This window comes from Haliotis rubra, unplaced genomic scaffold, assembly GCF_003918875.1.
Source record: "Haliotis rubra isolate DU_JTF1 unplaced genomic scaffold, ASM391887v1 Scf80, whole genome shotgun sequence".
Classification (NCBI taxonomy): domain Eukaryota; kingdom Metazoa; phylum Mollusca; class Gastropoda; order Lepetellida; family Haliotidae; genus Haliotis; species Haliotis rubra.
In genome coordinates this window covers 1,566,876-1,593,977 of record NW_025767524.1, presented here as the reverse complement: position 1 = coordinate 1,593,977, position 27,102 = coordinate 1,566,876, and the positions used below count along the sequence as shown (strand labels likewise).

At 36.6% G+C, this 27,102-nt stretch overlaps 1 protein-coding gene across 1 annotated transcript in view; it reads left to right on the top strand.

Annotated features, from left to right (window-relative positions):
- Nucleotides 1-24,612, top strand: part of LOC124261541 (uncharacterized protein PYUK71.03c-like) — a 75,222-nt gene extending 50,610 nt beyond the window's left edge. Inside the window, exons 17-29 of the mRNA XM_046695855.1 lie at nt 2,664-2,705; nt 6,556-6,607; nt 7,097-7,159; nt 8,545-8,684; nt 9,468-9,554; nt 9,861-9,944; nt 11,355-11,423; nt 12,472-12,692; nt 19,249-19,448; nt 19,600-19,708; nt 21,464-21,566; nt 21,942-22,053; nt 22,696-24,612. Coding sequence (XP_046551811.1) covers nt 2,664-2,705; nt 6,556-6,607; nt 7,097-7,159; nt 8,545-8,684; nt 9,468-9,554; nt 9,861-9,944; nt 11,355-11,423; nt 12,472-12,692; nt 19,249-19,448; nt 19,600-19,708; nt 21,464-21,566; nt 21,942-22,053; nt 22,696-22,841 — 1,428 coding nt within the window. The 3' untranslated portion in view covers nt 22,842-24,612. The remainder of the gene's footprint in view (nt 1-2,663; nt 2,706-6,555; nt 6,608-7,096; nt 7,160-8,544; nt 8,685-9,467; nt 9,555-9,860; nt 9,945-11,354; nt 11,424-12,471; nt 12,693-19,248; nt 19,449-19,599; nt 19,709-21,463; nt 21,567-21,941; nt 22,054-22,695) is intronic.
- The last annotated feature ends 2,490 nt before the right edge of the window (nt 24,613-27,102 follow it).

Here is a 27,102-nt window from a genome sequence, read left to right as displayed (position 1 = left end):
AATTGGTAAAAACAACAACCTTCTTTTTGTGTCTGAGCATCTGAATATTTTTACGTAGTTTCAATAGTCACTTCTCTATTCAACTGGTTATTAAAAAGTGATGTTTTACATACTGGTTATTTTAAAATGTCATGATTAAACAGTTCTGAGTTTTTGAGTTTTGAAGTCCATGAAAAGAACAAGGAAATGACTGTTTTGTATTGCAATCGGTTATTTTTTTACAAAGGCTTTTTGCATGTTTGTTTTTAATACAATAATTACATGTACAATGTACTTGTATTCATTTAAAGGCTGCCTAACACAAACATGCTAAATTAACTTTAGTTACATGTACAAGTGGAAATTGCCTTTGTTTTTGTTTTTAGTATGTTTCAGTTGGTAATATACTTCATATTCTTGCAAATTGTTTGATTTCTTTGGTGCATTTTAAATTTGTTCTCTTTAGTAGTAAGCTAGTGACTCTATTTATAAAGAAAGTTAACACTCCTCTTGCTCCTGTCCAACTCACCATGTACTAACACTGACACAGGCATGTGTGTATGGATAGACTGAACATCAACTAGAACTGGACATGAGAGCTGGCTTGACACTTCTCCTGTAACTTTGACTGTGTATATTGTCTACTATGGGGCACATGTGATAATGCAACATTTCTTGGTAATATATACTAACATACTGTTCAGTAGATGTTGGGACAATTTTGCATCAGCTAACTGATTAATTGTATTTGCTTTATGATACCAAACCACATGGGAATGAAGTTTTTTTCTTGATTACGATTTTTAAATTACAAAAGATTAGGAAGGTTAATAAGGAAATATAATGACATGAAACTAATTATTTTAGTAAACTTATAAAAATATTTGTTAACCTTGTGTGCCCAGTGGCCACTTCAGATGCATATAGTGCACATACAACCCACGCTGGGCACAGGTGGCCTAATCATCTGCTGTGAGGAGTTGTGGCCCCTGGCAGAACATCCTAAAATTTAGAATACAAGATGAAGATACACACTATCTCAAATAGGATTATAATAATTTGAAACATCGTTTTAATGAGGTGATGCACATGTCGTTGTACACCAACTCTTATGTGTTAGGCTCCGGCTGTGAATCACTCGTTTGTCTGGTCTGAGTTGGGACAATCCACAGGCTGTCAACAGGTGTAAAGAATATTGAATGCTGTGGAAGACAAAATTCACAATGTCACTGATAAGAACAGACTATGTGTCAAATTGTATTCAATCCATACAACAGAATACTAGTCAACTAGCAGTATTTGTAAGGACAACAGTATTCCATAATTTTGAACAGGTTGCTGAATAGGTTTTACATGGTAATGAAGTTCTCCCTATTCTGCATGTGAAAAAGTATGTAAATGAAGAATCTAACATCAGCTTTATTTGCCTGTCCACAATTGACACCGTGTTTCTGTAACTCTTCATGCCTCTTCAATTAACCCCATGAAGACCTGGGTTGATATTTGTCCTTCAGCAATCCAGCCTTGTTTTTGCTGAATGTTTGATTGTCTGGTTGAGACTCAGTTATTTAGAGACCCCTGTCATATAGCTGTAATATTGTATGGTTTTAAACAAACAAATCTTATCGCATCACATGAGGTCACCATTTGCATGAATGTGTTCGTGTGTCTGTCGCCATGTTTTGCCATTACAAAGAAACTCTCATTTATGTTTGATATAGTATGCTTTATTTTGTTTTTTATGCTTTCTGTTGTGTTTATGTTTTATGTTATTTTCCTTTGAAATTATGAGTTATGAACATTATTTATTTATATATACATTCATTGGAGGTCACAAAGTAAGGGAGATAACTCCTATCTATCTCTCTATCTCTCTCTCTCTCTATCTATCTGAACATTGTATCATATTCATCATTGTTCATCTTCTATCTGCCTGCCTGTTCTCTGTCTATCTGACCACTGTTCCATTTTTACCATTGATCATCTATTGTACAATGGGGTTTCCAGCTTGATTTTGAGCTCCACAAACTTGGTTCCTGACCACCCATTCAGGTTAGCCACAGTGGCCCTGGCTGTAATAGTGTCGGTTCACACCACAACGAATCACTGTAAGGTGTAGCCTGCTTCTGACTTTACTGCCTCCCATCTGCTGTGACTTTAAGAGTATGTTACATCCGTCCTTCTCGTACAAAACTGTAATCACCCATTCATCCTTAATCAACCATGTTTCATACCATAGAGTCTTTTTGAGTAACTTTGTTTGAGTCCTAATGTATTATGATACCATTTCCTTGCCATTTTGTCTGTTCTGTAAATCTTGACACTAAGAATATATTTTACTTGTGAATGTGTCTGGAAAGGATATGGTATCATAAAAATATGACTTAGATGTGTATGCACTGGAAACAAAGTCTTGGATCAGAAATGTACAAATTTATGAAATATGAGAATTTTATTGTTTTAAATTGTAATCTTGTATTTGTTTTGGTCCAAATTTGTTCACCATCTGATCCAAGACAGTTGTGTTTAGTGTGATGAACTAGACTTCAGTTTTAGATCGACCCAGTGTGTTTTCTTCATTTGCTGTCATAACTAATATATGTTCTCTTCCAGATTAACATGTCCTGTGATCTTTTTAATAAGTAGTTATTGATCTTTCTGTTTCACTGAATTCTTTATCCCAGAACATGGCATATCTCCGCCTACCTAAACGAGAAGATGACCAGGTACAATGTCCGCCATTTTGTTGTCGTCTGCTAGTTTCTGGCTTCTAGTCACTTGCATGATTGTACTGCCTTCGTTGGGTAGCGGCGACTCAAGGGTCAAGCATACAACTAACACCATACATGCACCTACACACGACCAACTATATACTGGATTTATAGACTTCCCACATCAGTCGAGTAAATGTTTACTGTTAATCCTCAATCAAAAGCCATGATATAACTTTTCCTGTGATAGAATGACAAGGAGCCAACAGAATGAAATTTCAAAATTTTGATAAGCCATACCTGATATAATAAATTCCATAAGGAGCCTAACTCACAATTCCCTTAGCTCTCACAGTTCCCTTAGCTCTTTCGATTTGAATAACCTTGGTAATGTTGTCTGTGCCTGTTGTCTGCAAATAGTTTGTTGCAGAATAACATGCTCAATTCAAAATTTCTTTTGAAACATTGAGATGAAAACCTCACAAGATAATTTTTGGACCCTATTATTGTCACTGTTATTTTGACCTGGCCTCTGTTGATTTTCTAACTCAAATGATACTGTCACATATAGAGGATTAATGGTACTGAACATATGTTATCCTGGAACTTTCTTTAATATGTGATCACTGACAAGAAAATTATAACTTTCACACTACATGGCATATATTTTTTTCAATCTGCTATTAATGCATCTTAATAATTATCCTGGAACTCTCTTTAATATGTGATCACTGACAAGAAAATTATAACTTTCACACTACATGGCATATAATTTTTTCAATCTGCTATTAATGCATCTTAATAAATCTCCCACTGAACCTTCCCAAGAAAACATAACTAATCTTGACCATGTGTATAGCTAACATATGTCTTTGGAAAAGGGCCATATTGTACATTTAATTTTTACTATGGGAAGGGTCTTGTTCAAAATCACATGAAGCTAGAATGTAAAATTTGATTTAGTTTCTGGTGGGACTATACTTTGAAATTAAGTTTCTGATACATTGGAAACAATTGACGACGTGATAACTCTAGGATATGGTTTATTTAGCATCCAAAGACAGGAATGCAGAATTTTTAATGTTTTTTAAATATTCAAGCAAACACCAATGGAATTCATTGTCATGCAACTAAATTGGTTCACAGCCATGATTGAACAAAATTATCTTTTCTGTTTTGCATTTTAGCTTCATCAATCTTTGGACAAGACCTATTACATCTAGTTGTAGAAAAATCTAACATAACATAACTGTACCAGTGCCAAGTAGATCCCTGCTTAAATCAGTATTGTTTATGTTGATGAGAGGGCTGAATTACATCAATGTCCTAGTTGTGTTCAATTATGAACAGGGACAGTGGGGTAGCCTAGTGGTTAAAGATCTCACTTGTCATGGGTTCAGGTTAGTAGCCTAAGTGGTTAAAGATCTCACTTGTCATGGGTTCAAAGACCTGGGTTCTATTCCTCACATTGGAACAATGTGTGGAGTCCATTTTCTGGTGTCCCCACTGTGATATTGCTGGGATATTGCTAAAATTGCCGTAAAACCTTACTTACTCACCCACTCACCCATTCGTGAACACTGTCAGAGTGATTGCATTTAGAAAATTTGATATACACCAGTTGGTGAAGTAAAAGTGTTAACGCATCAATTTTATAAATAATGATGTTTATTTTGAAAAATTGATTAAATTTGATTACCTGCATAAAAAAGTGCCTTCATTCATTCTTAGTGTTCATGTAACCACTTTTTTTCTGTATTCCCAATTTTCACTCCAGTATGTTATTCCACAAACTGGGATGAGATACGTATGATATGCTAGTCAGGATACTCAATTATCATTGGTGCTATAGTGCTGATTGACCCATTAGTCCCATATATCTGTATATCCTACGTGATGTATAGTATATCCACCTTTATGGTACTCCGGTCACCTATCATGTAACTCTCCTTTCTCAATGTAAACTGAGTGAGTCTTATCCTTTGTTTTCCCCATCCTTCTGTCTGGGAGACTTCCCTCAAGCTGAGATGTATTCACCTTTCTGAGAGAGGTTTCCACTCTTTCTGGAATGGATTTATGTTTCTTGGACCAGAGACAATACACCCATACATGTATATTGTATATGATCTCTGCTGAGACTTTCTCTCATTTCTGGGAGTGTTGGATCTCTGTCTGACATCTTTCTGAGGTAACAAATCTGTTTCCATCCTTTAAAATATTCCTCTCATTTCCTTTCTCAGTCTTTCTTTGCCTGTATATACAGTGTTTGTCCCATTCTAGTCAATAAGTTCTATCTTCCCTTTGTTTGACTTGAAGCTGTGTATATATCTTCCCAGTTTACAATCAACAACACCATGCAGGTCATGCTCCATAGTGTGTTCTGTCCACCACACTGTCACCATCTTGGTATCTTGTATTCCTTTGACTGAGAAGATGCATAGGTGGACCAGTGGTGTAAGGTGCTGTAATTCCCAATGTCAGAACCACTGGTTGGGGGGTTTGAATCCCAAATTCTCCTGACTTGTCATACTTGGTTTGGCAGTGCCCTTCACCAAAGTTATAACAGGCTGTGACAAGTTATTAGGCTTGCTTCTTGTGAACTTACTCTGACATCTTGAGCTATGAATGAAACACTGTACAACCAAACTCTCAAGGAACAACTTTGTTCCAGTTTATGTGTTTTGCTTGAGTGCTGAACCCTACAGTGGTAACCAGTGAATTCTGATAACAGAGCTGCAGTTCTGCTGATCCCAATCCAGTTATATATGGGATTCCAGGCTTGATGGGATACCCACCTACTGACAGGTTACTGTGTAAGGTGTGACACTGCTGACTGGGGTTTAACACAAGTGTATATATCTCACTCCAACCTGATACCCCTGCATCTTTCCTTTGAGGGATGGGGTAATTTACACCTGCATTGGCAAGTGCCTATTTCTGGTGTCATACAATATTGCACCTCAAGTCAGTCACCTTTGAGGGATGAATTACACCTGCATAAGGCATTTTCAACACACCTCAAACACAGTAGTACCCAAGAGTTATGTCCCCTTGGAATTGTGCCATCTGCTCATGCATCACTGAAAGAAAATATAGAACAGACTGATCATCTGTCGGACAGTATGTGAATTGTGCCATCAGCTTGTGTATCATTGAAAGAAAATATACAGTAATGAGTCTAGAACAGGACTGATTATCTGAACATTATGGTTACAATAATGCCTATTCCTGATTTCCCCTCATATATTGCTGCAACATTTTGAGAGAAACACCCACCTCAGTTTGATCCATATTTTGTATCTGAGAGCTATGTTAGAAAACCTTTCTCTGTAAAGAGCGGAATAATAGTCCCCAAGAATGGTATTTAGTCACTTGTCACATATTCATGTCATAACCCCATCACATCTTGTATTCATGTACTGTCATTTTCACCCTGGCATCAGTAATTCATATTCAAGTCTCTCATCTATATTTCACCGATATTGCATGGATAATTACTGTATATGTGATTTTAGACAATTGTTTTGGTATGTGTATGATTGCATGATGTGTATTTAGTTAATTATACAGATGTTGCCTGGTGTTGTTTTAATCCCTGCAGGAAATAATGTGAATGGCATAACATTGTGTTTTTCATTTAAGATGAGTTAAGGCTTTGACAGTTAAGTGACAGTTTGTATGAAATGCATATTCATACAGATTGACTAAAATGATGTCAGTCATATTTTGATTTCAGGCTTTGTAATATTTCTTAGGCTTCAGTAGTTACAGATTGTTCTGATTTAATAAAAAAATGTTTTTGCAGTGGAAATAGAAATGATGTTGTTCTGTAATAATTTGTGGTCCCCACTGTTGTTTGTGATAGGCTGCCAGAGCTTCAACAAGTGCCTCAGCTTACATTGAAGAATACCTGGAAGGTATGTTGCTACATGAAAATATTCTTTTCAGACTTTAAATACTCTGTCAAACTGAACAGTGTCATTCCTTCAAATCATCAGGATTATCAAATCTGTTCATTAAAAATGAAAAATGTTATTCATTGAATATATGTGTATGTTTTGAACAGGAATTGTTTGAATTGTTTTGAATAGGTACCTAGTAACATATAGTTGTCAGGCAACCAGATTCATGAGGTGGTCAGGGTAACTTGGCTGATTGTGGATACTGTACTGATTGTGGATACTGTACTGATTGTGGGTGTTTGATGTTGCTCATTCTGTCAACCTTTTGTTTTTCTAGTTCAGGCTCGATTGTTAACAGGTTTCTGTAATGAGCTGGATTATTGCTGGATGTGGCACTGAACAACCCTCCATGGCTTACTCAGTGAAGCTTTATGTTTGCATTAAGCGTAGTGGTGCCTAGAGGTGGTGCCCAGATGATTCCAGTGTGATGTTCTTATGTTTCAGGGAAGACGATTGTAGAACTGACAATCCTACAGGCCAAGGATCTGGTTGCTATGGACAGAAATGGTATGTCTCAGTTAAGAACGACTTAACACTATCACAGTGTGTAAGACTTGGATCATTCCACCTTGGCCAATGGCCAAATACCTTCAATGACTGAATGTAACTCCTGTACTCCTATACTAACTCATTTACATTGGCTTAATAAGTTTGTTTTGAAGAACTGCTCTAGGAAGCTCTGCTATTAGTAGTTTAGGCCAGACCAATTTTATTTCTTGTTTTACGGATTTTTGTCCTCAGAGAACCTAAATGCAGGAGGGAAAAAAATTAAAAAATAACAATAAATAAATCCAAAATGTATTTTACTTTTGGCAATTTATGAAGTGTATATGGGGCAAAACACAATCTAAAAATATTTCTTGTAAATTTACATGTTTGACCAATAAAACATTAGGATTTTATTTTTTGAGCAGGAAAATTAGCCTTTATTAGCCAAAAAAATACGACAGGTGGATCCGTAAAACAAGAAATAAAATTGGTCTGGCCTTGTATAACACTAAAATCTACTGAACATAAAGTTATAAGTCACAGTTTTTTGGTGCAGACTGTATGGCATGTTATGCGGATGGACAACATTCCATATATTTCATTGCAGGGAAGGCACATATTGTCATTGTTCTGATTCTAAGTGAGAGTTACTTCCCCTAGTCCTACCGGGCCAGCTGTTATCATACTTGCCTTCACCAGAAAGTGATCAATGTCAAGAAGTTGTGTCACTTTAGGATGATTTCTTTAACTACACACATCACTATCATGAAATTGTTTTTGCAAATTGAAGAGTGAGCTGACTTAAAACAGCCAACCAGAGTAGGTGTTGTTCTAGCGCTTGAAGATGGACCTATCCCCTGAACAATATGGTAATTTGGCCTTGATATAACTGATAAGCTGTTCAAATACCAATCATTGAAATTACAAGAACAGTTGAGTCAGAATGACAGACAGACAAATGAACTCTGGTGATCAATATATAGTCTCTGTGAACCCATTAGTATTGGATTGAGTGAAGAATAGGCAGTGGGCAAACCTAATGGTAGAAGAGTTCACTTGTCACACCAAAGATCATGGTTCTTTTGCCCAGTTGAGTGCAGTGTGTGAAAGCCTTTTCTAGTATCCTTCAAGGGGATATGGGGCGGTTGGGTAGCCTAATGGTTAAAGCGTTGGCTCGTCACGCCGAAGACCCGGGTTCGATTCCCCACATGGGCACAATGTGTGAAGCCCATTTCTGGTGTCCCCTGCCGTGATGTTGCTGGAATATTGCTAAAAGCGGCATAAAACCAAACTCAGTCAGTCAGTCAGTCAAGGGGATATTAGTGGAATATTGCAAAAAGTGGTGTAAAACCCACTCACAACTTACACTTGAGTAAGAAGCTACTTATGTGATTCTGTTCCAGGTTACAGTGACCCCTTCTGTGTTGTGTTGAAGAACGGGAAGAAAGTGTTCACCACAGCTGTGAAGAAGAAGACATTGTTCCCCAAGTGGAATGAGACTGTGACAGTGGAACTCGAGGGAGATGATGCCATACTTACCATAGTGAGTTGAACAGGAACAGAAGATATTGCTGCTGAGGAGATTACGTGCTTTATGAACAGGGCAAGAATGTTTAGTGTTTTAGGACAAGCAACAAGTATGTTTAGTGTTGTAGGACAAGCAACAAGAATGTTTAGTGTTGTAGGACAAGCAACAAGAATGTTTAGTGTTTTAGGACAAGCAACAAGAATGTTTAGTGTTGTAGGACAAGCAACAAGAATGTTTAGTGTTTTAGGACAAGCAACAAGTATGTTTAGTGTTGTAGGACAAGCAACAAGTATGTTTAGTGTTGTAGGACAAGCAACAAGAATGTTTAGTGTTGTAGGACAAGCAACAAGTATGTTTAGTGTTGTAGGACAAGCAACAAGAATGTTTAGTGTTTTAGGACAAGCAACAAGTATGTTTAGTGCCTCAGGAACAAGGATGAGAATGTTTTGGGTTTTAGAACAGGACCAGAATGTATTGATTTAAAGGAATAGGGACAAGAATGTAGGACAGAAGTTTTTTGTTTGTTTTTTTCCAAAGAGAACAGGAATATTTATTGTTCTAGGAACAAGGGACAAGAATGTTTAGTGTTGTGTAGCAGTAGTTTATGTTGGTCAGTATTCACAAAAGAAAAACATGAGTATTTGCATGATATTGTTATATCCTTGCAGTTACTACGTGTATTTGCATGATATTGTTATATCCTTTTGCAGTTATGCAGTATCCTTGCAGTTACTACGTATATTTGCTGTATGTTTGAGAAGATGTGTGTGTATTTATGAATCATATGTATCATTACAGGAAATGTATGACAATGATATGATTGGGAAGGACTTCATGGGCAAGATACCACTGACTGTAGAGAAACTCAAGGAACTGTCTGTCAAGGTGAGATCCGGTGACTTCTGAACTGTTGTTCCAAACACTCAGTCTAAGCAATTTCAGGTATTTGATGGCATGTCATGATTAAAAGTACCATTCAGTAGATAAGCTGAACTTATGATGAGAAAAGACTTTTCCCAGAATCAGGTGTTGAACTAAAGGCTAATATCGCAGACTGCTGTTATTCCTTTAGACCTGGATCATGTGTTCTTGACACTACACTGTAGATGACTTTAGCAACTCTTTTGTCATGAGTATGAGCTCAACTGGAGAGAGATGGGATGCTCAACAGTTTATGTGTTCCACCCTCAGGGCACCACAGACTGGTTCCCTCTACAGAGGACGAAGAGCGGTAAGGTGCAGCTGAAATGTCAGGTCACCTGCAAAGATAACATGGTAAGTTGTGTGGAGACTTTTATTTCTTGGTTTTATGTTTTGTTTGCATGCTATGAATGTTGTACAGTGTAGTGCTGGAGGTTGGAATTTCTGTGAAACATGATTTATGGTAGTAGTCCGGATTAGAGTTTTCTGTGGCACCAAATCAGACTGGTTACTTTACAAGAGTGGTCACAATACCTGGAAATATGTTCAGATTTCATTTAGTTTATTTCCTGTCATTTTCAAACACAGCATTGAACCTTTTGTTGAACTTGAATGTAGTTTTTTTTGGTAATGAATATTTCTATTGTGTTACCCCATCCTTATTTGTAGTTTATGACTTCTGATATTTGTGCTTGCCTTTAAGTTGGTAGTTTTGTTGTAGATACATGTTTTTATTTGCGATTTTATTGTTTTGCTTCCACACATGGCTTCTAAACTAATCCATTACCAGCAATCTGTCACCATTGCAAAATGAATCCCATCTTAGCAAGTCAACCTGCTTTGAGGAAAAGAAAAACCTGGAACAGGATTTCATGTCTTTGTCCTGAATATCCCAAAATGATTATAGTGATCCCGTATATAGTTATATGGTTTTCCCTCCAACAAATTTTCAGTGTCTGCCCTTGGTGTTTGTCCTGCTCTGTATCAGCATGTGCTCTGTAGGGAGTCCAAGGGAAACTCTGTCCTCAGTACTACATTTACCATAAGACCTATCTAAAATGAGAATTGGATGATGTGGGTACCTGTCCACAAAGTGTTTGTAGCATTTTGACCTTTAGAAACTATAGAGTTTATCATAGTCTTACGAATCACAGAGAGCTACATATGCCTTGTGATGCCCAGCCTCATTGTGTGCCATCAGATCCTAATAGCTTGGATCTATGTGTCTAATCATAGGGCTGGTGGGGTAGCCTAGTGGTTAAAGCATTCGCTCATCATGCTGAAGACCCATTCCTCACATGGGTACAATGTGTGAAGTCCATTTCTGGTGTCCTCTGTCATGATATTGCTGGAATATTACTAAAAGCGGCATAAAACTAAACTCACTCACTCACTCACTCTAAACATCATAATATACTGGCCTCAATGAGCTTGCTTAAAGACAGTAGATTGCAGCATAAATATGTGTCCCTCACATTTACTGAACCGATTACTTAATTCAGGGTTATCCACAACCACTAGAGAACAAGTGACTGAGCACATTCAGTTTGAGACTTGTATAAAAACGTATGTAATAGATGTCTCGTGAAATCTAATTACATTTTGGTTATTTGTGGTCCAGTAGTTTGTATTTTTTGCCCCTGAGGGTATTGTTGAAATAGTTTTGAGGTACTGTGGCAGCAGAACTGGTACCTGTGATAGTTTAGCAGCCTTGTTGTTTTTTCCCTTGCTGTTCCTGTGATTCCTGCTTGTTTCCCTGCACAGAAGAACAAAGAAACGACTGACTCATTAAAGAATGATGTGTTTGACTCTCCCCCTGAGTCTCCTGCCAAGGTAAACGTGTTGACTCGGACACTCTTGTGTAGTAATAGTGTATGGTGTGGTATTAGCAACAAAAATATATATTGTAATATATGTCGATACAGGTATCTGTGTTGCATTGTGTTTTGCGATATAATGGGAGGTAAAATGTTTGATACTGATTGTACTTGAAGATCCTTTTTTCTACACTCTCAAATAAATATAAAGATGGATAAGTGAGCATTATCAATCCCTACCATTTTCTAAGCAGGGGGGATAACATAAGAAAAAAATCAGTCGGCATTTTTTTTTTTTTTTCAAATTTGCAGGGAAATGTGTGAATGAATTTCTTTGTAGATTTTAGGATAAATGATGCACATAATTATAACAATACCACTAATAGTTTAAAGGCCAAGTTTGTGGACAGTGTAAACAGTGCAATGCAATGAAAAATATTGCAATATTTATTAATATATTTATAATATTTATGACTATGTGGAGTGTCAACAAGTGATATTATTATCGCTAGCTATACTTGTATAACCAATATTTCTTACTCTAACTGCATGTGTATTCCAGTTTAGAATGGGTCCTCAGCAACCAATGCTGGTTGCCTGAGGTGAATGAAACAGTTAGGTTTGACTTCATTGACAACTTGTCATCCACCAGTGTTTTGGGGTGTCATTCATAGCATCAATATTTATTTTGTCAAAGCTCAATGAGTTTCAGACTACTGAATTAATAAACAATATTGGTTACTTGTTTGATAAATCACTGTCTCACTAAAATGGCACTTCATAAAAATAATGTGCATTTGATTTTATGAGAAATCTATTGTTATATGTGGACCTTACATTCGATTTCATAATAAAAAACTAACATTGAATCCTCTTATCCTGTTTTGAGCTAAATACTAGGGAAATAATATAACTTTACTTATAACTATACGAACATGAATTAGGAAGAATATTTATTCCAACTGGGACATTTTACTGATATTAACTCAGACTTATGGCCAAATACTAGCTACCAAGCAGCTATAATGAATTCTCTGAAAAGTATCCATTATGTCTATCAACAGCCAGTGCTACCAGACATGGTTGTGGACGACACGTACCTCAACTCTGTCCACCTCCCCTCCAACACCCTGATGGCCACCAGTCCACAGCAGGGACCCATTCAACGACTGTCAGCCACGATGCCCAGTGCACAGGTACGGAGGTCTAACTCCGACCTCACCAACAGCACCAACAGCAACAGACTGCAGGGGCGGCCGTGGGACCCAGAGCTTCAACATGTACCGTAAAGACAGTCTGACACTGCAGCTTCCTGGATTGAGGCCTTCAGAGTCGTAAGTGTTCATGGTTGATGGTTTCTGTTTCAATAGCTGAATGGTTTCAGGTGTTTGGCATGATATGGCAAGAACAGGCTATAATTAAGCAGTCCGCTGTAGTAAATATAATAATTTATACTATGTCTTTTAGTGGCATTTAGAAGTTGTACGTAGATGTCCAAGATATTTTTATGGATTAAACTTTTTTTTTATTTCCTTCACAACGTTTTCGGGACCATTCCAGGTCCCTTCATCAGGTGAACTGGATGGTTCCCGATGTGAGGGGAAATAAAACAGAAGTTTAATCCATAAAATATCTTGGACATTTTCATACACTAGGTTGTGTCAAATGTCAAGTTCACTTTGAAGGTCATTCACTCATGAAATAACTTGGAAATAGCTTCTTTCAAGAAGTGATTTTAGTGTGGTATGGAGATTTGATAATTGTATCATCAGCCTACCAAATACTATTCTTGCATGAGATTGGATGACATTGATGGTCAAGGTAACACAGCGTTGGAGTTTCGGTTTCAAAGTTGTACTGCTCTAAGCATTTATTTTCCTAAACTGGAAGTGCTGTCAGTAGACCGAAGTGCTCATAGCTTTGTAGTTACTATAGCTTGAGGTACAGGACTTACTGTTTCAATTTATGCTGCACTGGGCATTTGTCTTCACAAACAGGAATTGATAGCATTGAACTGGGAGAACATATTACACTATCTACAGCCATAAACCTCCCTTTTTCAAAGTTGTAGTGCATTGGGCATATGTGTGAGGTCAAATGTCACCTGATTTGTTCATGGTTCATGGTTCATGGTACATGTAGCTGACTGGGAAGATGTGATACACTCTTAAAAAGGAGGAGTGTTGTTTTGGCATGCAATGCAATAGTGGTGTTCCGATTAATTGAAATAATCGAAGATTGGTCGCAGTGGCCAAACGACCAAGCAATCGATCACATGTTCTCATAATCGAACACAAACGATTTTGGAACCACTGTAATAGAGTTTGAAATACTTGATGATGGAACATATTTAGGACGTTGTCCATGTTTAATTCTTAGAAAACTCACTTCACTTTCTGAAAAGTCATGACTGAATATTTCTTGAAGAATCTGGGAAGTTTATATTACAATGGAACTGAATCATTTTACACTGGATGTGAAATTTGCAAATGTAATTTGTGCAGTTTCTAAATAAAACAAAAAAACAACAACAGAGAACCAAATGTTTTTTTCTTTATACTTATTTGCAACTACAACCTGAATAAGAAAATCTAAAAAATAACGCTAACCAATTTTGTTCGATGATTGGTCGTTGGTATTGAACCAATCATCAATTGTGAGATTTCAACCAATTCCCAACACTACAATGCAAACACCATTTAAGTTTAACCTATTCTTAACCCTTAGCAAAAATATGTTGTTTTTAGGGAATTGTATTTAAAAAAAGTAGAATGTATTATGTATAATTCCTACAATTATCCTCCTTCTATTACACCACTTCCAAAAACCCAGTGTATTTTGGCTGTCATCACATTAATACAGTAATATTGTGTCATCACAATATCTGCAGATTTTCAACAGAGGTCCTCTTCACTGTCAACTATTCATTAACAATTGTACAGGAAATAGCATCTTGCTGTGTTACCATCTACCATTTTTGAAGAAGAAAATGAAGCCAGTTTTCATTACTGCTAACAGTTCTGGATACACTGAATTCAAATTCTGTATGACAGGACAAATTCCATAAACACTGTTACTCATTTGCTTTTGTGTCATACTGCTTACAAAATTTTGAGTCATGTATTTTTTTTTAATGAACTGATTATTACATTTACCCTGGTGGTATCCAATACTGAATTCTAAGTGATTATATGTTTGTGTTGGACAGAATCAACTCTTTAGCTGTGCTGCCGAAGTCACCAGGAGACAATATATCCCTCAGTAAGTATCATCGCCAGCAACTACAGCATCTCCTTTGCTGAAAGTACATCATGACATGTTGCTTTCTACACAGACATAGCAGCATTATGTTACAATATGGCTTCCACCGATTAGTCACTATGCACATCTTGTATAGAATAAGCCAATATCACCAACATAGATCTTTTCTTTTAGAAATTACAAATTCTCTCTCTTTGCACAAAATAATTTCCTGTTGTAGTATTGGCCTAACTGTTAATATAAAGATTTTGATCAGGACTATGTGGTCTCTCAATGATGTGCGTAGTTTCCTGATTTCCCTCTTCACCTTTCAGACGGTCATAACAGTTATTCTGCCATCTCTCATCCTATCTCAGTTCATTATTTTTGCGTGTTTTCCCTTATTTAGCATCATCAGCTCATGACACCACCCTTGGTAAGCTGTCTTGGACTGTCCCTGCTTCTAGCTAAACTGTCAATCTTGTAAAATCAGATCTTGGTGCTCGTGACAGCAAACATCTGGTCATGTCCCATTATTGGTCACATGCCATTATTTATCCGACCAATCAGAGCTTCACTTACCAGATTGGGGAAGTGACAGTCAGAATGTGTTTTCTAATCATCCAATCTCATAAGATTTACATGGGGTATTCTGAATTACAGTTACTGGCTGTATGACTGATTCCATCCAAATTGTCTTCTATCTAATGCTTCAAAGTGATGCAATTTCGTCTGTCTATTGGACATTAAGGAATTTTCTTTTGTTTATTTCCAAAGTATCTTTGGAAGCATAGTCTAGAATTGTAGTTGCCACTTTGAAACTTGGGCCATCAAAAGCTGCTTCCTGATTGGCTAATGGGGACTGCTGGTTCACTGGGTAATGACAAGTTCTTTCTGAGGTGGCCTGTAATGGGATGTCCTCAGGTCTTGTGTAGTGGTCATGAGCACTGTAATCAGATTTTAGTGAGATTGGATAAACTCTTTTTCTTTTGCCAAGCAAGGGTTGTCTCTTTTGCCATTTACTAAATTTGTCATAGATGTGTCAAGGCTTTGGAACCATTTCAAATGTTTACAAAAATATTTTGAAATTTCTTAAATTGTTCTGGCTTATGTATTTCATTTTGCTGTTGATGAGTCATTTTAGCAATTGTTTTAATGCTTTATATTCTTTCATCATCCTATTTGCACCCAACTATAGATAACCATTTATATATTTCTATAGATAACCAATTATTTATTTCATATACCTCTTTGTAATTTGGTGCAACTAATTGTATAGTTTTACATAAATATATATTTGAATACATGACACGTTTTATGGAAGTCAACTTCTTTTTTATTCTTTACACGATGTATTAACTTAATATATTTGTATACATTATTCATAGGGTAATTGGAAAAATAACTGATATTTCTCAAACAACCCTTGACTGGCAAATGTTTACCATGTCTTGTGTGCAGTTCTTGAAGTGTCGTGGCATGACAATCAAACTACAATATAATCATGTTCTATCCCTGTTGCCTTTGAGCTATATCATACACAGTGATATCCAAGTTCACAATTACAAATTATTCCCTTTATTAAGCTTTGTTAACTTCCTTTGAATAATTCATTGGTACATTGTCAAGATGTGTAGTCTTCTGTTGTCATGTAACCTGTTGTAACACAGGCAGGGATCTGTGATTATCTGATCAGATACACAGTTACCGTGATCTACAAACTCATCAGCATACTTGCTGTAATGTGTAAGGGGCGGTGGGGTACCCTCATGGTTAAAGCGTCAGCTCCTCAAGCTGAAGACTTGGGTTCGATTCCCCACATGGGTACAGTGTGTGAAGCCCATTTCTGGTGTCCCCAGCCGTGATATCGCTGGAATATTGCTAGAAGCGGCATAAAAATATACTCACTCACTGTAATGTGTAAGGGGCTCCTCTAGCTTATTGCTATAGGTTAGCCTGATGGTAAAAGTGTCCCCTCATCTGCAGTTCTTGCACACATGCTTGAACAAAGTCTAAATTGGAAGTGAGAGCCTGAAAAGGCTGTAACATTCTATGCAATGCACTTGAAAGGCATCAACGTGTCACAATTAGGACACAAATATGGCCAAAGGAAAGTTTCAGATGCATACATCGGTGAAAATATGAGCCTTTTCATGATATTCATGGACTGTTGTATCATAAAAATAAACCAAATACATAGAATGAAGAAATCAGATGTTTCATATTTGTAAATATGCATACATAACATTTTAGTAGATTATCATTTCATCAAAAATATCTTAATAGAAACTTAAAGAGTTTTGTAGGTCTTGTTGTTGTCACTTTAAGAGAGGGCTGAAAACATACAATGTAAAGGTGAAATATTTAAAATGTAACCCAGTGTAACGCACAGGTGAGTTATAGCAACTGTTTCTTCCTGTCCAGTATATTGTCCACTCTACACTGTTTCCTCTCCTGTACCATGTATATGTATCGTTGGTTTAGGGGCATGTTCTACAGCTGTAAGCGGAAAATAATCTATTTAATTAAATACAGATTAAAAATTGATAGTTTTAAAATGGGATAATTCAAATGGGAAAATAGTAGTAACACCCATGACTTGCCTGCTGTCTGAATAAACCCGACACAGTCAGTGTGTTCAGTATGATGTTTGTTTACCCTCTGGCTATCAAAGTTGATGATGGACTCCTGAGAGTTTCTAAGACTGCAGTTCTGTCCCCACAGTGAAGCACACGTGATACATGTGGTCTCACTTTAGGCAAGTGAGTTTGTTCAAAACTGCTTCTGTTCACCCACCAGAAAATGGGTATCTGATGGGATAAGTTACGTGACTATAACCTTCTAGCATCTCACAGGAGCCTTGGGTCATCCTGGGTAATAATGAACTGTCTGTTTGAGCATGCACTTTGTGTATGGAATTTAGCGCTATAGAAGTACGCATTATTTTTAAGGAGCTAGAATTTGGGCCAGAAACCTATGATCAAGGGTTTTAATTCTGGTCTGACATGCTGAAACAGTGTTCAGAGTAATGTTTAACCCAATCAGATGATATGGTCTCTGACCCAATTCACTCAATAGGATGTTGCCGTTGTATGTAATTAGCACCCTGAGTTTTCAACCACGTGTAAAGCCAAAAGGGCCCAGTCACAAAGATACAGTTTTGAATTTGGGCTGATTGGGAAACAATTATTTCTGTTTCCACCTCTTTACAATTTATAACGTCAATACTGATTCAATGCTTTGCAGACAGTAACCAATGAAACTACATGTAGATGCAACAAATATCATTAGTATGAATTCACAAACATTTAGATGGGTCTTAGATGGGAGGGAGTACCGTATGTGGTGTTTGGGTAACTGGGGCATAGTTAATGGAGGAGTGTTAATGAAACATATGACTTTATGGATAACAACTTCTTGTATATTGCACAGAGCATTGCTCAGTGTAGATTCTTACACCATTATCAAGCAGAAGAATCTACACCAAACGTTGCTGTATGCAGTAAGCAAGAAGTTGTTGTCCATAAAGTCGCATGCTTTGTTATTGACTCAGCAACTTCTAGAATGCTGATCAAACAATAAGGACAAGTGTTGGTAACACAGCTGATAGTATGTGAGATATGCAGCTAAAACAAAGGCCCTGTTGCTCGTGTGTCTATCATGAAGCTTGCAGACTCTACCTTGCTGTCACTGTTGAATGTTACTGCTGACTGTTATGATTCTAGAAGTGGAATCGTGTATGGTGCTGGATTTGCTCAGTTTTCATATCATTATCAGATCAGTTTAGTGAAACCAATACAGCTTCCTCAGCATACATGTCTATCCAGTCATTTCAATACTGACTTTGGATGGTGCTGCCAACAAGTATTGACGTATAATTTAACAAATCTGGCAAGCTTGTCAATTGGACGATTCTACTGGATGAGATCAAGTTTGTCAGTGGTCTCATGGACAGACGTTAGCTTTGACACAAATTAATGAATTTCAGGTCCTTTCAGTGGAACTTAGTTTGTAGACAAGACAAGATATACTCAGTAATAGGACGTGCAGTTAGTCATTGAGGACAGTTTAACACAAAACTGAAAGAATTTCAGGGTATTTAGTTTTGTATGGACCCTCTCTTGATTGAGTAAATTGTTTGACAGGCTTCGGAAGAGTTGTTTGAAAAATTATTAAATTGAAATACATTGTTCTTTTTGGTGTTTATTTTGATTAAATTTTAAACATTACATCAGTCCTTGATATATTTATACATTAGTTTTTCTATTTTTGGCATTATGTTGTCAATATGAACTTTAGATTTTGTATACATAGTGTAGATCGATATTGTATGCCTAGTGTAGAAATCTGCATGATTCACCCCAGTGTAGATCAATCCATCAGTGTACTGAATAAACGAGCACACACATATACATAAATTAAACCAGCATGCCGTTGTTACCAGTAGATACAGTGCTAACTCAACAGGGAATGGCAGTGGTGTACACCAAGAGACACAGCAAAGTTGGATATTTGGAAAGATTTAATTTAATTGTGATAATAATTTACAATAATTTACAAAATATTCTAACAGTTGAAGAAATGATTCTCATAAAGTGAAGTGAAACAGTTACTCCAAGTCTTGCTGTTTCAGAGAGAGTCAAGCTGTTAAAACATTATAAAGATTTGTCATTAAAAGTTACTTCAAGTTTTGCTGTTTCAGAGAAAGTCAAGCTGTTAAAACATCCTAGTAATGCGTTATTGTTAACAGTTAGTCTATGTTTTGCTGTTTCAGAGAAGGTCAAGTTGTTAAAACCTCTAGGTAATCATTTATTGTCATTTAAGATAGGAACTTATGCGCAGTGAAATAACCTGAACATCTAAACATGCTTGCCTTTGCTGGCCTTTGACTGTTGGTGGGTATTACTTCTGGGGTCATATTCTGATACTTCTGTCGTGTGTCCTGTTTCCAGACAGTTCTATTTGTGGAGATAAGCTGTACAGTGTCAAGGGCAAGGTCATGCAGCTGCGAGGACTGGACAGAGTGGACGGAGATATCTACTGTAAAGTCAGGCTCGAACAGTGAGTTTACACTCCGTTAAGCAAGCCATAAACATGAGGACTTTTATGTTATTAAACCTCAGTGATTTTTTAAACCAAGGGGCTTCTTGGTTTAATGTTAATGATCTTTTAATGTTAACCCATCTGTGATGTCATCTTTTTATGCAGCATTTATTCAGAGTATTTTAACGTTTTCCTTCCATTGTTGTTACGGGTCTCTCTCAGTTCATCTCAAATCTAAAAGAGACAAAATTGTTAACACTGCAAGTAAAATCGCTGGAGTCAGATTTGAATGTTTATCATCAATATATGAGCGGCAAATCGTGAATCAAGCTGTCAAAATCATATCTGACCATACTCACTACTTAAATTCGGAATACAACCTCCTCCTTTCAGGCTGCAGCTACAAAGTTCCAATTGTGAAAACTAAGAGAGCCCATACATCCTTTATTCCAAGTACCATATCTCTCTTAAACAAATGTGAAGATGCCTAAATCAATGAATTTATGTAAATATGTTTTCTATCTTTCTAATGTGTGAGTAGCTCTGCTGATGTAACACAAATTCCTGAAACGGCATTCCTTGTCATGAATGATGGCATTCATCACCACTCGCCCCTTTCCGTAACCTACAAGAAGACTCGTCCCCCTATCGATGCTTGTTATGTGCGAAAATACGACAAACCAATCAGAACGCGCATAATGGATGCAGTGCTTTGAGAAAAATAATCCTGACTACTTAAAACGTTTATGGCATTATTTTATTGTTTAAAAAATCATGAAAAATATATATCGTCTTATTGAAAGTACTAAGAACGTAGCTAACAGAATTGTGCTGTCTAATGTGAAGTTTTTGATAAGAATCATGCGATTGATGGAGCGAGATTCAAATACACGCACGTGAGTTTGTTGACTTAACGGATCTCATGGGTCAATCTGAGTGTATTTCTAGTGATTTTGTTGTGGTTATTGTACGTTACATGAATGTTCAGTTTGAGAAATATTTTAAAGTCATATTTGAGTATCTGCTTTGGGATTTAATGTAGCGGGAAAATTATTTTATTTGTATATTCAATAAAAATATTCCCATTTGTGATTATTAAACCATATTTAGAAAATTAATATAATTGGAAATATTAGGTGAACAGTTGGTAATAATTACATTAGATTATGTCTTTAACAAATACATGTATGTTTTTCTCATTTTAGTTGTATCAATGGTTTAATTCTTAAAATAAATAAGTTGAAACAAAAAAAACAGCAATACAATGTACGAGTGCTTTGGTGGTATTAAGAAACATTGGAATCAAACAGGGATAGAGTTACCGTTCTTGTTTAATGTAGTTCTGATGTTCATGCGCCAATATGAAATCCTTCCAGAGGGGCACGAGTCGCTATTCGGCTTGTCCTGGAATAACACGGGTTGGTCACGAATGGAATGATGGTAGTGGTACAGAAATACCACACAGAAGCCATACAATACTCTAGTCATGTGACATTCAACACAGTGTCAATCTGGTCTTCTAATAATGATCACCATCAATTATTGTTGTATGCTGATTTGGTATCAGAGCATCACAAATACAGATGTATAAACACGGCTATGTCCAGTGTACTACTTCTCTATTCTTTGATGCTGAATACATGAATTTGACGGTAGAAATAAACATTAGTCTGTACGGACGTAGAAACCAGTCTCCCTTTTGAGGGGTGATTCTGAATGATGTTATTGGTCTCTCCAGTTCCTGCGTGCTGATGTTGTAGTTGTCTGTTTCAGTCAAAGCCGGAGTAGTCGACTCAAGCTGTTCTCCAACACCCGTGTGATCGCCAAGTCCCCCATCATCAGCTCTTCCCATCCAGATGTCAACCTGACATTCGAGGTAGGGAACACTCCTATGTTACCATGGATACCTCTTCCTTCCTACTGGACTGGACTATCTACTGTATTGCTGTCTGTTTTTTGGGGGGTCAAAATATAAAATACATGAATGCATGCAACATTACTAATTATCATGTACATTCATTTATGCCATGGTAGATATATGAACTTGAACAAGATTGGCTTATGGGGTATATCTGATTCATTATGGAAATGTTGGCGGAAGGTTGTTTGTACTACCCTTGGGTAACATTCAAGAAGTAAAATAATCATAACCCACATTCTTACCAGTATATATGATGTGGGTTAAGTGCCAATGTTGACATATAAACTTCAAGTATATGTAGACTTCACATTATTTTGTCACATGCTGCAGGTTGATCGAGGCCACGGTGTGTCGAGTGACGATGTCCTCATATTTGATGTGAAGCAGTCCAGTAAAGATCATTTGGCAACAAAAGGTTTTCCTCTCAAGGACCTCCTAGCTGGTAAGTGATCTAAATGAAATAGAGGTCATCATCAAGCATTGCATGAAGACTCCATACAATCCTTACATTTTATATAGGGTAACTTTGTAACTGCTGGCAAAAGTATCAAACCAGTTTTGTGCCCTTGTATGATAAATGATTTGTTGCAGTTCATAAAGCTACATCATCTACACGTTAGGCAAGTTAAATTATGGTGTTCCTATTTCACAGATGGGCTTCACATGTTTGGCTCGGGAATGTTTATAGTATCAGACCAATGTCAAACATGAAGTATTTCATCAATTAATAACTGGGTGCAATTAAAATAAGTGAACTAACCACAATGCTAAAAATAGCACACAAAGCAGGTGCCCCTTCAGGTGAACTTCTTGTTTGCAAGACATGATTATGGAAGACCATCATCCAAGAACCTCCATATGCACTGTAGTAGATGCATATTCATTACAGAAAATACATGCCACATACATATATCAAGTCTAAAAGGACAGTATTATGTTATGTTTGAACTGGTTTTTTTTAGGTTAGTACATGTATTATGTTATTAGGATAGTTATGCTTTGTTTGAACTGTTGTATTTGGATAGTACTATGTTGTTAGGATAGTACTATGTTATATTTGACTGTTATTTCTTCTGTGTTGTAGACTGTGATGCCAGTGGCATTGTGACATGGCTGAAGTTGGAGAATGGTATCGATGTTGAGATTTCACTGTCGTCAGGCTCCCCTAGTCCAACCCACCAGCGTTCAGCTCGAATCCTCAAATCACTGTCATTTAGGAGAGACAAGTGACCTGCTTAACACTGTCTCTAGAGAACTGGAGCATGAATATGTTCTTACATCATGGATGAAGATCACCTTTCACGTGCAGGCTGTATATGGCGCTGTGCCAAAAAAATGACATTCTTAGTTTCGATGTGGACTTGGCAAATATCGTTTGATCAGGAATTGAGATATTGAAATTTTACTTGAATAACATTTGTTTATGAGGAAGAATTACTTTATTTAACTGACTCACTGAAAGATGTAAAGATTTATTTTTAATTTATTGGATATGAAATTGTAGCAAAGCAAAATATGAAATGGGCATTTTGCCAGCCTCTTTAAATGATATATGAGTATATGTGTGTATATACATTTGCTCTTCACTACATCTCCAAGAGTGTTGTCTAGCCATCTGTTACAACAGGGGAGATAATGTCTAACAGACACTTCAGCCAAAGTCCATATACAAAGTCAAGAGTTAATCATAAACTATGACCCAGCTTTCTTTTCTGTGAGAGAGATTCTTCAGATCAGCATAAAATTGTGTTCAGTGACATTTTTCATTTGATGTGAGGATGAATTTTCATGCGAAGATAATTCCATCTACTCTGAACATGATATGTTAAAGTGGCTTTCTGCTTTTATTTCATTGTGAATATCCTAGGTCATAACAAATTTTGCTATCATCCAATGTTGTGAATTATTTAATGGTGATGTTGTATTAATGTAACTGTATGGCTTAAAGAAAAAGATTATTGTTTTTGCATGATTTGACCAATCTATTGCTTGACACCCTATTGATTTTAATATTTAGTATAATAGTCATGTAGAATCTCGCACTGTATGTTTGTAGGCTCAACTGTATTAAGCTAAGTCAGTATTGCTGTAGAAAACAGTTTTTCATCATTTGCATGTAGACTGCTTGTATAATTATCAACTGATTATTATGTTATTTTTGTGGAACTGTTAGTGGAATGATGGAATGAGTGAATTCAGAGTTTACATGTCTGAAACAAAGTCAAGTATGAGAGGGACTGAATGGACCAAGATTCAAACCCAGACCATAATCATACAGAGTTTTCATACCATCATGTTAACCCACCTCCCCACATGAAAACTATAGGCTTTATACCACAAGAAGTATCATCTTTGCAATGCTTACCATGATCTAAAAGATCATTGGCCAAATTTTGTAATTTCTTGTAGTCTTTGATTAATTAATTCAATAATTTCAAGATACAACCAGTACCCAAAGTGATTATTTATTATACCGATATTATTTGGATGTTTTATGAGTGTGTAAATGTTCTTAGGAACATTGCCTGACAGATGTTCACGAAGATATGCTGATGATCTGATAATGTATGGTACTCAATAGAAGTTAAAGCTTGATTCTTTCATTTTATTTTTCATTTCATTATATTTGATCTTTCATGTCAAGAGACTGTAGCATGTGATAGATTTACAAAATGACTCCTTATCACTCTGAAAACATAAATGAGACTAATATGTACTTGCCTCCAAAATACCTTTTGATGCAGTGTAATTCTTTTGAAGAGCAAAATATTTGCCTTGGAAATTTGGTGAGTCAGCATGTGTTTAGGATGTTGTATGTGAAGTGAGTAAGTTTACTGGAAAGGCAGCAGTGCCCCATGTACTGTGTAACAGTCTGTGTAAATGGTGTAGTGGTGTTACTTGATATAATAGTCCTACTGGTGTATGCTACGCATGATTGAAGTTCATATTCTGTGTGTCACGTTTGTGATTGTAAGGGACCGTTCATAATTTATGGCTTTGGGTGTGTGGGTGGGTGTGTTTGATGATTTGGGGTGGGGTGGGGTGGGTTGGGGTGTTCACCCATTTTGTTCTGGTGAGCTAGGGGGTCACAAAAATATTTGTAGATTATGCTTAGAAATTATGGGAAGAGGAGGGGGTCATTGATTTTGTACACATGCAAGGGGGACGTCACTTATTTTGTGCATAAATTGGGGGGGGGGGGGTGTGTGTGGGGTTGTCATTCACATTGTACACGCTTTTCCATAAAAATCATCATCACCCCAACCCCAGCCATAAATTATGAGCAGTCCCTAATTTTATTTCATTGGGTGTTGTGGATTTAGGTTAGAGGTGATAGTCTTGATTCCTCTCCTAGTGCTGTATGTGTTTCAGTAGAAGATAATACCATATTCCTTCTGGGATCAGCTATCAGGGGTTGTCTGCGTGGTGAAATCCTACCACCAGATCCTCTGTGGGTCTTTATGGCTCAACTCTATTGCTTTAGGTTATCGCCTTGACTTACTTGGATTAGGGATACTTGACATCAATAAAAATGGCAGCGAATAACAAATATACATCATTTATCTCCAGGAAACACAAAAAAAATGCATCTTTGTTATGTCAAAAGTTTACACTATTGACAGGGATTGAAAAACTACAATACTGCATAAATAGCCTTTACTTTATAACACTGCTCAAGTCATTAGAAAAGAAACAGGACATTTCAAAGTTTATGAAGCATGTGGATCTGTGTTTCAAGCTTTAGAAAAGATCAGTGTCATACAGAGTAGGCTGATAAACCCTGTCAAATGGTCCTGATAGACTACTTTGAAAGTTAAAGATTACCTGTTTCAATTTAGTTGAAGGACTGTATGACCTCACTTCAAACACGGTATACCCACCACTGTGGTTGTGAAGCAATAGCGACTTCCTTCCTTGTCATGCACTGAACAAACATATCATCCCTTGCTCATTGGTTATGAAGAGACCACTTTCTTAAACATATACAAATGTTTGGTACACAGGAGAAACCTGTGATTTCTTTCAGTATTTTTATAACTATGGAAAGATCAACAGTGGTACTGGGTCCATTAGATGAATTTGTAAGCCATGTTTATGTTATTTTACTGCTTTGTTAAGATTTCTGTCAATATTTTTTTTTCTTCTGTGATTTGCTATGAATCCTCTCATCTTGCCATTCATAATAGTCACCATGTGCATGTACTGTGGATACTAGAAAACAGACACCTGGTGACCTGTGAGTCATAGGAGTGAACTACAGTTGACACACCCACTAAATGGTGAAATCTGTCAACGGTGTCCTTAGATGTTTTTGTGTTATATTTGTATTCATCAATTAATTCAAGCTGAATTGAAAATACATTCATTTATTTCAAAATTTAAACAACTTAGAATACATGTATGTAGTTCTGTCAGTATCATATATACACTTCGATAAGGTTGTGACGTCAATCTGAAATTATATCTACTACCCATGTGCTTTGTTTCTTGTCTGTATCTATGCAAATCTCTCAGGAATGTATGCTTGAGGTTGGTTCCTTGTAATGAAGTGGTCATGATTGTTGTTCCTGAATAACATGATGTTACTTAATCTTGAATATATTTATTATCTATACCATTATTTTCATTTTTACTTTGTGAATGAAGATGTCATAAAATACTTTAACTGGCTGTGTTTTAATTGTGACTGTTTTTGTTATTCTGTATGTGTGTTAAACAAAAGGTGCTTTCAAGTGTGAGTCAGACTACCAATATAAGCCTATGTACCATACTTAAATCAACATGCAGTGTTTCTTGTTTCTGTTGTAACAACCTATCAAGTGTATTGTCCTTATTTCAATGAGCAGATCATTTAGTACTTTCTAGAATTTGATAATTTCAAACTTTGTTTTAAAAAAAATAATTTTAAAAGTCTTCTTGTTATTATGATGTAGGATTCCAGTAAACTGTTGGTAAATAAGACACCTCAACTGTTGCCATGGATATTGTTTATATAGGGACAGAGTGTGTGGAGATAAATGTATTCTCAAGAATTTATTGGATACGGCCATGGAAGTGACATGTTTGTCACGACTTCATTTTAACTTATCAAAAAATATACCGTATTAAACATATTTAGCACCCTTGATAGAAATATCTAGCAAGCAAGAACGCTCATCCCAAAGTCATTTTTTGTGGTCAAATTCAAGACCACTGATGAGATAATTGTTTCTGGTTACTCAACAGGTTTGTTGGCAGATGGCTTGTGGGGGGACTTAAAACACTCTGTATAATTGATATTGCTGTACTGTTGTCCTGAATTTCAACAACAAATGAAATTGTACAGAAGTTCAAGTGTATCCTGCATTGTCAATTTGAACCATTGTTTTCATATTATCAGTTTTTATAAATTCTAGAAATTTGGCAGCACATTGAACTAGTTAAACTTGCTGACAGTCGACTGGCCGACTCTAAGGCTTCTCATGTCACTCCAAAGGGACCACATCATGTA